This window comes from Dendrobates tinctorius, unplaced genomic scaffold (genome assembly GCF_039654945.1).
Source record: "Dendrobates tinctorius isolate UK_male_01 unplaced genomic scaffold, ASM3965494v1 ptg000046l, whole genome shotgun sequence".
NCBI lineage: Eukaryota > Metazoa > Chordata > Amphibia > Anura > Dendrobatidae > Dendrobates > Dendrobates tinctorius.
Window position 1 is genome coordinate 38412219 of NW_027361714.1, and position 15232 is coordinate 38427450.

The 15232-nt window shown below is 44.0% G+C and overlaps 1 protein-coding gene across 2 annotated transcripts in view; it reads right to left on the reverse strand.

The window, feature by feature from the left end:
• LOC141089434 (MFS-type transporter SLC18B1-like) overlaps positions 1-15232 on the reverse strand; it is a 164642-nt gene that overhangs the window by 3453 nt on the left and 145957 nt on the right. The window contains exon 14 of one of the 2 annotated variants that reach the window (XM_073575838.1): positions 7939-8138. The exons of the other annotated variant lie outside the window; for it this stretch is intronic. Within the exon in view, the coding sequence (XP_073431939.1) occupies positions 8117-8138 (22 nt within the window). The 3' untranslated portion in view covers positions 7939-8116. Of the gene's footprint in view, positions 1-7938; positions 8139-15232 lie in introns of those variants that run through there. 2 annotated transcript variants of the gene reach the window in all.

Here is a 15232-nt window from a genome sequence, read left to right on the forward strand (position 1 = left end):
TATCTTATCTTATTGGATATCCGCTTCTTTTTCCTACTGGACTGATCGATCATTATCAAAATTCTCAATTCATGGGTAAAATCTGTATTTAGTGAAGACTGACTTTTCCATTACTGAGATAGATGACAGTTGCTACTGATAACATTTTATGCAGGGGGTCAGGAGGGAGGACCTCTGCCTCTAGCGCCTCCCTTTTCATCGTGCCTGCTCTCTCCATGGAATCCGATAAGCATCAACCCATCTCCTATCTCAGCAATGGGAAACCCTGTGTTAACTGAATACTGATTTTACCTATGAATAGAGATTTTTCAAAATGATTGATCAGAAATATGCAGATTTCACTGATTATCTATATTATAAACTATCATATTTTTCAAGTGTACTATTGATATGTGAAGTAAAAATTGCAACAACAGTTACTCCTTAAATAGGTTTCCAATATTTCCTGGAAAATATCAAAATATCTGCTGAATAGAGATTAGCAGATCTTTTAAAATTGGAATTTGCCAAACTTTTCCTTAAAAGTTAATTTGTGCTGAATATATTTGCACGTTTCTCATTACTGGAAAGTCTATAACTGCTTGGAAAATACACATGGGGAGAGTAGGAGAGGAGAAAGAGAGCACCCCACAGACGGTACGAGCTTGCACTCTGCAGGAGAAAAACGTACCCATGTGAGTTTGGAGATGATAAACAACTTTGGTGTACAAACTATGCTCAGCTGATCTGTGATGGCCCAGGTAATGACCACCACTGTACAAGGTATGATAATCTGTGCAACAATTCTAAACAACTTAAGTCTGCTCTCTGATGCCTCAGCTGTGTGGGAAATGGTATTAGGGAAAAAAATTTTTATTGAAACCGGAAATCAAATCTCAAAACGTTCATATTCAAGTGAATCCACGAATTTCAGGACATTCAGCGCCAACTCGGTCAATCCACTCATCTCTACTGCCTGAATAGAGATGGGCAATTGTAGAACTACGGTCCATCAGCACGGTTAGAGGTCCCTGGCTGCTGGTCAGGGAGTTAGTACATCTCTTATTTTCTGAGATCAGTGACATGGCTTTTGATTATCCATGGCTGACATAACCTCATAATTAAGGCATGATGCACAGATGGCGTTGCACAAGTCCTAGCTGATCAAAAGTCATGCCAGACATCCCAGAAGGTAAAAAATTTCTGAACCTCCCATCCAGTGGACAGAGACTGCTGATCTGGCCAATGGAGAAGAGTCCTGTGAATCAATCTGCCCATCCCTACTGCTGAAACTTTAAGCCTAACAACATTGCAAAAAATTAATATAAAAAGACAATTAAAAAAATACAGCAAAAAGTAGACATAGGGTAAAAGTCATTTCCCATTTTATATAGTACTAGATGTGGGCACGATGCTATCGCATCGGGAGGGGAGTGACATCATGATGGGGGCAGCTGTCTTCCCCCCCACCATACTCTCTCCCAATGTAAGTAAATCTATTTTTAGTTAAAGGGAACCTTTCACCACCCCAGGGCGTTTTTAACTATAAGAGCCACCTTCAGCAGCACTAAGGCTTCATTCTGTGAAGGTGGCTCTTCTGTTTCTGATCCCCAGTAAGCTGAAATATTGGCTTTTATAAATAGGTCCCCATACCTGTATTGAGTCCCATAGGTGTGGTGTGTCCCCCTGTATCAGCCGCCTCCCAGCCGTCCATCATCCCCCCGTTGCATCCCTGCGCCGCCTTGCAGCCATCCATCATGCCCCTGTGTTGCGTCCCTGCGCCGCCTCCTCCTGTGCTGCTGTTGGCGTTACATGCCGGTGGGCATAAAAAAAAAAAAATTCTATTGTCAGCCAAGGTAACCCAGACAGCTGGGGACTGGAAATCTCAGCGTGGTGAGACCCAAGCATTCTGAGTCCCCCACGCTGAAACTTGCAGCCAGCAGCTGCCCCAGAATTGGCGCCTCTGTGAGACGCCAAAACCGGCGGTTATCCCACTCTTCCAGCTGCTGTGTAGCGGTGGAAGACTGGGTAATAAAGGGGTTGGTGTCAGCTTTTTTTTTTTGGCATCTGATATCAAGCCGTATTGCTAATGTCAGCCGTCAGTATGACAGCTGGCCATTAGCAATACTTTCATTAAAGGAGAAAAAAAACACACAGATAAATGTTTTATTACATGCAAAATAGACAGAGACACCTCGTTATCCACTTTATTAGCTCCCACCAAGTTCCCATCCGATGTAATCCTGTAATCTTGCAGTGGGACAGTGTGATGTATCACACGGCCACCATCTTTGTATACCTGAATGTCCAAAGATGGTGTCCGCATGTATGTATGCCGCCTGTATGTATGTGCGTGCATGTGTATGTATGCATGTATGTGTCTGTATGTTTGTGCATACTTGTGTATGTGCATGTGTTAATGTATGCGCATGTATGTGAGTGTGTATGTATATGATGATAAATGGGAAAGATACAACCAAGCCGTCAGGAAGAACAGAATTCTGATAATAAGAATAATAACCTGAGGCTGAAAGAGCTTTTTTTGATATGCTTGATTATTTTATTGAAAATAACAGTCACACAAATCACCCAACGTTTCGGCTTTACTAGCCTTTTTCAAGGGTATCTTATCTAGGTAAAACAAAAAATAAACACCAAAAAACAAAATATGAATTATTATACAAAATATGAATTATTATACAAAATAAATGAATTGCTGACTGATACATATTTATATATCAATATTAAATCTATGATATTGTAGACATATCACTCAAATAGCAAAGTTATAGATAGTTCTGATGTCCATCATTGGAGGCAGTTCACATTGAGCAGAAAAAAACATATTGACAAAAAGGTCAAAAAAATTAACTATAGAAAGAGGAAAAATATATATAAAATTTTTTTTGGATATACCTGTGTAACCGTGAGGATAATGATAAGATTCTAGAAAAGGGAAAGGAAAAAAAAAAAAAAACAGACCTATATTGGTCTGGTTCAAAAGGACATTAGTAATCAACTACGGTTGATTCATAATGGCCGTTATCGGATTTTGAGTAACATATCTAAAATTGAACGTATGGCCATAGATGGCCTTTTTCAAAATAAACAGCTTATCATCAAACCAGCCGATAAAGGTGGTTCAATTGTGGTGATGGATAGACAATATTATGTTAAGGAAATCTACTCACAACTCAACAATACTGATACTTACCTTCCCTTGTCCTCGAATCCTTCTTCCTCCATTGCAATGGAGGTTCGTAGTACTGTTCAGCATTTTGTATCACAGGGTGTTATTGACACTAAGTTGGGTGATTTTTTGATCAATTCTTATCCTGTCACACCTGTATTTTATACACTCCCTAAGATACATAAAAATCTGACACACCCTCCGGGGAGACCGATTGTTGCATCCACAAATTCATTGTTGTCACCTTTATCTATGATCCTTGAAAAAATTCTTTCTCCACTTCTTCACCTTATTCCTTCATGGCTTAGGGACACATCACACTTTTTGTCCTTTATTAAAGAATTGAGAGCAATTACTACTAATTGTTATCTAGTTACCCTGGATGTAACGAGTTTATATACTAGTATTAGCCACGAAAAGGGGATTTTTTCTGTTAAGAATTTTCTTAATAAGAATACTGAATTTAGCACAGAGAAGAAAGAATTTTGTATATCTATGTTAACTCTTGTTCTGACAAAGAATTTCTTTTTGTTTGAGGATAAGTTCTTCATTCAATTATCAGGTACAGCAATGGGCTCTAATGTGGCGCCTCCCTATGCCAACATCTTTATGGCAGAATTTGAATCTGAATTTGTCTATACCCACATCCTCTTCCAACAATATTCCGTTCTTTGGAAGAGATATATAGATGACATATTTCTCATTTGGTCTGGTGATTTGAATTCTTTGGAGATATTTGTTCAAGATATTAACTCTAAAGTTGGGGGTTTATCTTTTACTATGCAATACAATGGGGAGTCTATTCCTTTTCTTGACACCAGGGTCATCAAAAATATTGATGGCTCTCTTTCCACTGATTTATTTGTCAAACCAACGGACAAAAATAGTCTTTTACATTTTACGAGTTGCCATCCCAAACACATTAAAAAATCTCTCCCCCGATCACAATTTCTACGGATTGAACGTATTGTGACAGATAATCACATTCGCACTATTCGTTATGCCGAAATGAAATCTAAATTCGAATCTCGGGGTTATCCAGATTCGGTATTGTCCCTTCCATCTTCGTCTACAGTTAAATCGATTACCAATGTTAACAAGGTGGCCTTTGTCAATACATTTCATCCTTTTATGTATTTGTTCCATAAGATCATTCGCCAACATTGGCCCCTTCTCTCTGAGTCCTACCCTCACATTTTGGAATTCCAAGTTCCTCCTTTGATTTGTTACAAGAAATCTCCTAATTTACGAGATTTGTTGGTTAGGGCAGACATTGGTAGTTTACGTGACTTCAATAGACAAAGGTTACTTAGACCACAGCGCAATGGGACTTTCCCTTGCTTACATTGTTTACAATGTTCTAACATTACAAAGGGGGACACATTCACCCATCCTAGATCTGGGAAGATTTTTTCTATCAAAAATTACCATAGTTGTGATTCTACTTACGTAGTTTATTTGATTAAATGTCCGTGCGGTCTCGGATATGTTGGGGAGACTACCCAGCATATCCGAGACCGCATTTCACAACATAAGTCAACCATTAGGTGCAAGAGAACTTTATTACCGATTCCAGCTCATTTTATTGCTTATAATCACCGTATCTCCCAACTACGTTACCAAATTATAGAAAGTGTACCGTTGGCTAGACGGGGGGGCAACAGGGTACAGAAATTGAAAGAAAGAGAGGCATATTGGATATATATGCTTCAAACATTGGAACCTTTCGGTCTCAATCGTGAATATGAAGTCTTTCACTAATTTTTCTTAGCTTGGTGGAATTGATGTTTCCCTTCTTCTTTATTATTTTGAGATTTATTATCTTATGGTTATAATGTTGATCGGTGATGTATTTTGAATGTATTATTCTGAATATGTTTTTATTAATATTTTTTGTTTTTGTTTCCACAGACCTATTCGTGGGAGTATGGTACTCACCTTCTGGTTCTAATTTTCATTATCAATGATTGGATATTAAATATGACTTATTACATATGAATAAATAATAAAAAATTCCCCTTTTTTTGCCAAAAAAAATTTTCAAAAAATTTTTTTCAAACATTTTTTTCCTTTATATCTTTTATTTTTTTCTCTTTCTTCAAAGATTATTTTCCTTTTTCTTATTTTTCTTTTTCCTTTTGCATGTATACACATCACTTTTATATATGCCCACATTGCTGCGCCGCTATGTATTTATAGTGGATGGTGCTCATTATGATACTTACTATCATCAGATTTTATTATCTGCCTCCCAGGCGCGTTTATAATACTTTTTCTATATAGTATGTTTATTCACATAGTGGACACACGTATTTACTGCATCTAATACGAACACTCCATAGATATTCTTTACAGATAATTGCTTTCAATATTTCGCTGGCTATCAAGCCTTTCTTCTGGTCTGAACATGCCCCACTTCCGTCTTTAGTGCAGGACGACGCATGTGCACATACACAGATGTCTCATACATCGTTTATTTCTCTTTGCTTTTTCTGACATGCCACACTGCCGTCCTGACTGATGGTCTCCTCACGCGCCTCTTTACCGCTAGCTTATCTTTTCAGCTGCTCCACATTTTCCTAATTAAAATGCTTTAAATAGTTTCATTCACTGGTGTTCTATTCACTTCTCCCTTGACTGCGGCGCTGTCCTGTTCTCCGCTTATCCTGCTTAGAGGTTTGTCATCTGGAATTGATTGCTTCACAATAATGGTGGTGTATATAATATGTTTTTTATGGACTTGGTTTCATTTGGCAAAAACCTTTTTTTTTTTTTTTTTTTTTCCTTTCCCCTTTCTAGAATCTTATCATTATCCTCACGGTTACACAGGTATATCCAAAAAAATTTTTATATATATTTTTCCTCTTTCTATACCACACTGGTGAGATACCAGAAACTGCCTTAGGTTCTAGTTAATTTTTTTGACCTTTTTGTCAATATGTTTTTTTCTGCTCAATGTGAACTGCCTCCAATGATGGACATCAGAACTATCTATAACTTTGCTATTTGAGTGATATGTCTACAATATCATAGATTTAATATTGATATATAAATATGTATCAGTCAGCAATTCATTTATTTTGTATAATAATTCATATTTTGTATAATAATTCATATTTTGTGTTTTGGTGTTTATTTTTTGTTTTACCTAGATAAGATACCCTTGAAAAAGGCTAGTAAAGCCGAAACGTTGGGTGATTTGTGTGACTGTTATTTTCAATAAAATAATCAAGCATATCAAAAAAAGCTCTTTCAGCCTCAGGTTATTATTCTTATTGTGAGTGTGTATGTACATGCGTGTTTGTATATATGCATGTTTTTGTATGCATATGTGCGTACTTCTGCGAGTGTTTGCACGTGCGTGTGTTTGTGAATGTGCGTATCTGCATGTGTGGGGACATTATACTGTGTATGCACGTGCGTATGCTTGTTTGTGCATGTGCATATATGCACGTTTGTATGTGCATGCTTGCGTGTGTATGAGTGTGTGTGCATGTATGTGTGCGTGTATCTGCGTGTTTGTGTGTAAGTGCATGTTTGTGGGTGGACATTATGTGTGTATGTGTCTGTGTATGCGCGTATGTGCATGCTTGCGTGTTTATGTGCGTCTGTGTGGGGACATTATACTGTGTGTATATTCGTGCTTGTGTGTTTGTATGTGTGTGTACGTGCGGACATTATACTGTGTGTATACGCGTGCATATGCGTTTTTGTGTGTGTGTGTGCACGGGCATGTGTGTTTGTGTGTATGGGGATATTATACTGTGTGTATGTGCGTGTGTGTATGTGCTTGCGTGTGTATGTGAGTATCTGCGTGTGGGTATGCATGGGCGTGTATGTGCTTGCATGTGTATGTGCATGCTTGTGCATGTGTATATGTGCGTGTGTATGCATGTTTGCGTGCTTGCATGTGGGAACATTATACTGTGTGCATGCGTGTTTGTATGTGCGTGTGTGTATCTACATGTGTATATCTGCGTGTGCATGCATGTGCGTATGTGTGTTTGTATGCGAGTGCTTGCATGTGTGTGCACATGAATGTGTGTGTGGGGACATTACACTGTGTATGTGCATATGTATGAATCTGCATGTAAATATATGCGTGTGTGTATGTGGAGATATTATTTTAAGTGTGTGCATGTGTAAGTGCATGTCGGGACATTATACTGTGTGTATATGTATGCATATCTATGTGTATATATGTGAGCACGTGTGTGCGTATTTGAGCATGTGTGTTCCGCCGCTGCCTGCCCACCCACCAACCTCCGTGCAGTCACAGACAGCAGGAAAGACGTTGGTTTGCGGCCTGTTCTGTAGATGTCGTGCGGCGCCACCTGCACAGCACAGGCTGCAAGCCGCTGTCTTTCCTGCCGGCTGTAACTGCACGGAGGTGGGTGGGCAGGCAAGCTGCGGGTGTCCCAGCGGGGGTCCGGCGGCATCCGCTAGTGGTACTGCACAGGGGCTTGGTACCACCAGCGGGTGACATATTGGAATACTCATCTCTTTGGTATTCCAATATGGCAGTCGGCGTACTTCCAGTGCGGCGCGGTGGATTGTGGGATTCGAGGACATCCAGATGGAAGTGGATGATGGACAATTTTAGGTAAGTATATAATAGATGATATCTGTATGATAATCTGTTGTGAAAGCATAAACATAAAAAAATGTGAAATTTCCAAATTTTCTTACTGTGGAGACCTGTTTGTCCTAAGCAGTGCCTTCAACCCCCTTCCCACCAATCCCACAAAGAAAACACAGCCAGACCTAAATGGGTTGAACAGGTCGGTCACAGTTTAATTACCTAAGCAGAGAAGGGTAAATACATTTTGTAATGGGAGGTTCATGGCTGAGATGCTGTTCGCGATCGACAGACAATTTGACCAAAGAGCGTTCTCGAATCTTTGCCCTCCTTCTTCCGCCACGGAGGGTGACCCCCACCCATCAACATCAAGGCCTGTTCAACTCCATCCTGCAAGCCGGACAAAAATATATTGAGGCCAAGGTCTGTAAGGTGAACATCATTCAGTCTTAATAATGCCGTGATGTTTCCTTCCAGCTGGTGTTGACGAACAACAATACCACATTTTCCCCTCACGAATTTTTACATCCGTGCGTTGAACTTTTTTCTTACTCGTTCTATGGCTTTTTCATCTCTTGCACCCCGACAGACGGCTCGTGGTATAATTTGTGACCACACCAATACCATATTCGTGAATTAAGAGGTAAAACATTTGATGTCTGTTGTCATCTATTTGTGAAGATCAGCGATTTTACGCTTGCCAAGATCATTGCCCCCAACATGTAACACCATTATCACCGGGCGCTTCGCCCTCCTGGAGATGTCAACCATCTCTTAGAACACCTGTTGCCATTGGAGGCCTCTTATCCCTCTTCAGATGACTTCTAGACCTGGGAAGCCTAGACTCTTTCCACTAGGCCGCAGCTCGGCCCTTTTTGCCGCCGAATGTCCTAAAACCCAAACTCCAACTCTTGTAAGAGATAAAATGTGTTATTTCAGCAAATCAGGTCTTATGTATCTAGCGAAGCATGCGGATTTCCATCAACCCATTCTCTGAACCATGGGCTCCAATACTCCTGCCCTAGCTGCTTCGGTGGCTGCCCCGATTCGGAAAGAATGCGTCCCATATTCCTTTGGGTTAGCGCCGGATCTTTCTAAGCATAACGTGAAAATTCCCTGAAATTGATACTTGGTAAGAGGGGATATGTCTGTAAGAGAGCAAAAAAATCTGCCTTCGTGTCTTATTACCGCACTAGATGGTGGCCCGATTCTAACGCATCGAGTATTCTAGAACAGGGGTCCCCAACCGCCGGTCCGCGGCCCAGCACCGGGCCGTTGCAGTGCCCTTGCCGGTCCGCGGACACAAGGGGAGCCAGGGGCGGTGCAGCAGCTGATACTCACCCTGCATCCCGCGGCGGCTTCATCCAGCGGCGGCTTCATCCAGCGCTGAGCGGTCACGTGCTACCGCTCATTTAAGGTCATGAATATGAACGCCACTCATCTCCCATAGGCGTGGCGTCCATATTCATGGACCTTAATGAGCGGTAGCACGTGACCGCTCCGCACAGGAAGAAGCTGAAGCGCCGCGAGATGCAGGGACGTGCAGCGACGGGAAGGAAGTTCAGCGACGTGAGGGTAAGTATGATGGGGAGGATGGGGGAGCCGAGCGGAGCCATATATACAAGGGAGGGAGCATGGGAGCAGAGCCATATACACAGGGGAGGGAGAATGGGAGCAGAGCCATATACACAGGGGAGGGAGAATGGGAGCGGAGCCATATACACAGGGGAGGGAGAATGGGAGCGGAGCCATATACACAGGGGAGGGAGAATGGGAGCGGAGCCATATACACAGGGGAGGGAGAGTGGGAGCGGAGCCATATACACAGGGGAGGGAGAGTGGGAGCGGAGCCATATACACAGGGGAGGGAGAATGGGAGCGGAGCCATATACACAGGGGAGGGAGAATGGGAGCGGAGCCATATACACAGGGGAGGGAGAATGGGAGCGGAGCCATATACACAGGGGAGGGAGAATGGGAGCGGAGCCATATACACAGGGGAGGGAGAATGGGAGCGGAGCCATATATACTAGGGAGGGAGAATGGGAGCGGAGCCATATACACAGGGGAGGGAGAGTGGGAGCGGAGCCATATACACAGGAGAGGGAGAATGGGAGCGAAGCCATATACACAGGGGAGGGAGAGTGGGAGCGGAGCCATATATACAAGGGAGGGAGAGTGGAAGCGGAGCCATATATACAAGGGAGGGAGAGTGGGAGCGGAGCCATATATACAAGGGAGGGAGAGTGGGAGCGGAGCCATGCATACAAGGGAGGGAGAGTGGGAGCGGAGCCATGCATACAGGATGGGACAGGGGAGCCATGTATACAGGATAGAAGAGTGGGAGCAGAGCCATGCATACAGGATGGGAGGATGGGAGCGGAGCCATGTATACAGGATGGGAGAGTGGGAGCAGAGCCATGTATACAGGATGGGACAGGGGAGCCATGCATACAACAGGGGGAGCCACACAGAGCTGGACGGGGGGGACCACACATACATTTTCTGATGATTAGAAAATAATCAGCATGTACAGTACTCCAGTACAATTGTTCTTAAGTGCTCAATGCTCCATTTCCTTGTAGATTCCAATCATCATTAGCAGTGACGGTCATCAGTAGAAGTAGCCCAGTGCTCCCACTGAAACAGAAACAAGCCAGGTGCTCCCACTCATTCAAAACCTATGGTGAGTTGAGTCACATTATAAATGTTATAATTAAATGTATGTATGCATTGCTAAACTACAACCGCGTCCATAGCCCCGCCCCCTTATGACCAAAGCCCCACCCCTGTCACACCTCCATCCCCGCCCTGCCGGGCCATGGAAGAATGGTCTTGGTTCAAGCCGGTCCCTGGTGCAAAAAAGGTTGGGGACCACTGTTCTAGAATATGTATGTAGTTTATGAAGTTTTAATAATAATGCACCCCTCAAATCCTGATATGCATGGTCCCCTCACCCCCCAATCCTGGTATGCATGGTCCTCTCACCCCCCAATCCTGATATGCATGGTACCCCTCACCCCCAATCCTGGAATGTATGGTCCTCTCACCCCTCAATCCTGGTAAGCATGGTCCCCTCACCCCCCTTTCCTGGTATGCATGGTCCCCTCACCTCCCTTTCCTGGTATGCATGGTCCCCCTCACCCCCCATTCCTGGTATGCATGCTCCCCCTCACCCCCTTTCCAGATATGCATGGTCCCCCTCACCCCCCCTTTTCTGGTATGCATGGTCCCATCACCCCCCCTCTCCTGGTATGCATGGTCCTCTCACCCTTCTTTCCTGGTATGCATGGCCACCCTCACCCCCCTATCCTGGTGTGCATGGTCCCCTCACCTCCCTATCCTGGTATGCATGGTCACCCTCACCCCCCTGCATGGTCTGTTAAAATAAAAAATAGATATATACTCACCTTCCGACGGCCCGCAATCTCCACTCCACATGCCTGGCCTCGTGGTTCCAGTAATGCTTTGTGCCAAACCCCGCTGATGACGTCGAGCTCTCGCGAGAGTGACGTCACCTCCGGTCTAAGGTGTAAGGCATTACTGGGACCGCGAGACTGGGCACATAGAAAGGCTGGTCCATACAATCAGGGCAATTGTTACCACCCACCTTTCGTGTCTACCTTTTTCCTCATAGATCGTAAGCTTGCGAGCAGGACCCTCATTCCTCTTGGTATCTGTTAGCGGCCGCGACCTATCAGCGCAGCGGGATTTCGGTTACAGACAGACACCATAAGACAATTATATATATAGATATCCTTTTATTATTTTAAGTGGGCATACTAGGCCATTTGCTGATTTAGCCAGCAGCCACATGCCCCTCCCAGTTGGTTCACACTTGGATTTTCAAACTCGTATGCGCAGAGCGTTGCTGCATATGACTATGTCCTCGTTAAACTGCCTTCCGACGCGCTTTTTGATTGAGGTAAGTGCACCGAAAAAGGCGATAGCGAAGGCTGCTATCAGGGTAGCCTCGTATGGCGATTTGCAGACCGATGGGGCTATTGAAATAATGTTATGCAATAAACTCAGTGAAATGGGGCGGCGACATTCCTGATTCGGTTGAAGCCTTTTCCACCCTTTGATGAGCTGCTTGATGAAAAAGAGTTTTGTTACATCGGCACACCCCATTAGCTGAAAGAAAAAGGCTAATCCCGATAATTTCCATTGCGCCGCCGTACCAGACGCCTCTCCTTCCTTTAGCTGAACCAAAAATTCTGTCATCACTACGCCTATTGGTTGGTCGCACTTCTCTACTGGCCTACCCTGAATTAATGAGCACCACTCCTCCCAAGTCTTACCATAAACCTGCCAGGTAGTCGGTGAAATTGAGGCGCAGAATAAGGGCATCAGTGATTGGCCACTGTGTCCCATAGGGATGGTGGACACTGAATACCTGAAGGTTGCGCATTGGGAACCTGTATTCTGAAGGCCTGCCAATTGGAAGATAAATGTGGGTTAATGAGATTATCGTCTACCTCTGCCACTACTGTGGCTCGACACCAGATATTGTATTCCAAGCAAAGCAACTTTAACCTGCGTAACAGAGCGAGTATGGGCAAGGATGCAGCCGACAAATGGTTCAAGTTCTTAGCGGTTGTCATATTTTTTGTTTGAAACCGAATGTTCGCGTTTCTCAACTGCTTGGCCCATATCTCAACAGATGCAACTATTGAGAAAACTTCCCACAAGGCTGGATCGCGTCCCCAGCTTGATGCAGTCCATAACTCCGGCAAGTTGCTTTTGCACCATTGGTGTTTGTAGATTGCTGCAAAACCATGTTTTTTACTTCACCCTACTGTGAGCCCTATGTCTTTGCTTGACGTTTCTTTAGCCATAACACATGTATGACCGTTTTCCACACTACCAAGTCTGCTTTTAATGAGCGAGTAAGCCTAATTCTATGGACAGGCTGGGAATTGCCCTTTGTTGCCAACGATAATCGGCGAGAGAAGGCTCTGCCGACCGGCATTACACGGTTGGCAAATGTCAGTAAGCCCAGATAGGCCTGCATCTGCTGACGGGTGACTTTTTTAACTTTACATAAACCTAGCATCTGTAATCTTTTTTTGAATTTTTTCTGTAGGTAACCGAAAAACCATCGCATTGGTGTCTATTTCAATGCCCAAGAAAGGCAGTATGTTACATGGTCCGACTGTTTTTTCGGGTGACAGTGGGACACCGAAATGACGTGATATAAATTTAAATTTTGCTAGTAGGAGGGAGCAGAGTTTAGAATTTTTGGGACCGACGAACAAAAAATCGTCGAGGTAGTGAATTAGAGAGTAGCTGCCCATTTCATAACTGACTACCCAGTCTAAAAACGTACTGAATAACTCGAAATAGTGACACGAAGTGGAACATCCCATCAGCAAGCACATATCAAAATAATAGAACTGGTCCACCTTGCATCCTAATAGATGGAAACCTTCGGGATGCACGGGTAGAAGACGGAATGCCGATTCTATGTCTGATTTTGCTAGCAGGGTGCCGGGCCTGGCTGCCCGGACTAATTCTACAGAATTGCCGAAAGACGCATTTGTGACGGAAGCTTTCTCTGGGGGGATAGCGTCGTTATCCGATTCGCCCTTTGGATGAGACAGGTGATGGATTAGATGATATTTACCGGGTTCCTTTTTTGGAATAATGCCTAGAGGAGATATTTTGATATTCTTGAAGGGCAGGCACTGAAAGGGGCCCGCCATTCTACCTAGTTCCACTTCCTTTTCCATTTTTTGGTTTAGGGTTTCGGGGAATTCTGGAGCTGGTTTTAGGTTATTGGCCAGTGTTAGTGTTCTAGTAAGCTTGAAGGGGATAAAGAAACTGTCTGTAAAGCCAGCGTGTAGTTGCTGGGCCGCTTCCTTATTGGGGTAGAGGTCTAGCCAGGGGCCCATTGCGGTTACGTTCACCGGAGTTTTGCCTTGTAGGCGCTCTATTTGTTTGTCAAGTACACCTTGCGGCTGGGTGACCTCCCCCGCAAGCTGAGCAATCATGCCTAAACCTACATAGTGCTTGGAAACGGCAGTTTCCCTCGTTAAATAGCTTGCAGGCCCCAGGTTTTCGTACGACCACTGAGTAGTTAGTGGTCACAGATGAAAAGGGGGCTGCTTCTGTGATAGCATTAGTCGCAGCCACACATCTGTTGCTTTCACCCCCCATCCTAGATCGGGCTGTAGGGCCAGCCACCTGCGGAACTCCTCGTCATACCGCCACAAAGCGGAACCGCCATGCGATTTATAAGAATTATATATCAGATCCTGATATATAAATAATTCGGAGCAACGTTCCAGATGTTTCTGGCCCATAATACAGCCCAGTACTGCGAACGCTTGTAGTCAATTATTCATGGTTTGTGCTATTCTCGTTCTATTTCTATCATATACCTGTTCGCTTGTCCTCATTTATGTCAACTGTCTGTTGGTCGACTGACAATAGAGCTCATATGTCGACAGTCATTATTCCATATTTTGTTGTCTCGTCTCTTGGTCTGTGTGTGCGCGCCTAGAGGGCAGATCACGCAGAAAAAGGCGTCCTTGTGCATACTCGCTGACAGAGGTGTTGTATTGCTTTCCGCTGTAACGCATGGTTAAGTGTTGAATTAGTTCCTTAATCGCTGAGGCTAGCTCATTCTCTCTTGTGATCATCCCGTTCACTGTTAATACATCATTGACCCTGGAACACTCACTGCTGTGTGACGCAGGAGGAGTGGCGACCGATGCTGGTGGAACCCCGGCTCCCGCTGGCGCAGGAGGGGTGATAACCAAGGATGGAGAACCTCCGGCTCCTGCTAGGGCGATAGACTGGTTAATGCTGTGGTTGGAAGGGTCGGGCGATTGAGAGGCGTCTTCCCGGCTGAGAGCCACATTTGGAGCGCGTGACTGAACGTCGTGCGCTGGAACCTGAGTGAAGCCAGGTGATGGCGGAACTCTAGCTTCGTGTTGGGCAATGACTTGGTTGTCATAATGGCTGGAAGCCCTGGGGGTTGGGTATCGAGTGACCGCTGGAGGGAAAAAGAAGTTGCTGACCTGGGCACCTATATTTAACACCTGTAGGTGTGGCCGTAGATACCTTCCCCTTTAAGGACCATTGGACAGCGGGGCATCCCAATTAGTACATCACTGAGGGGAGTGGGCACTGTCTGTATTTTATTAGCTTTATTCTTAAGGGGTTCCACAGTCAGAGGCACATTCCTTATGCAATACTGTGCCTGCAAGTAAGTTTTGTATTTTCTTATAAACAAACTCTTAACATATCAACCAAAGTAAGTGTTAGGAAAAACCATCTCAAAATCACTGTGATAAGTAGAAGCATTCTAAGTGACACATGTACGATTTGAACAGTATGGGTTGGTCAGCTAGGCCAAAACTGTCTGAGATTGAAGTGGTGAATCACTAGATTTTTTATTTGGCTTCTGAATTTAGCAGTCTAATTGGTAACTTTTTAAAATAACATTGTATGATGTATTGTTGATGCTATAAACAGTG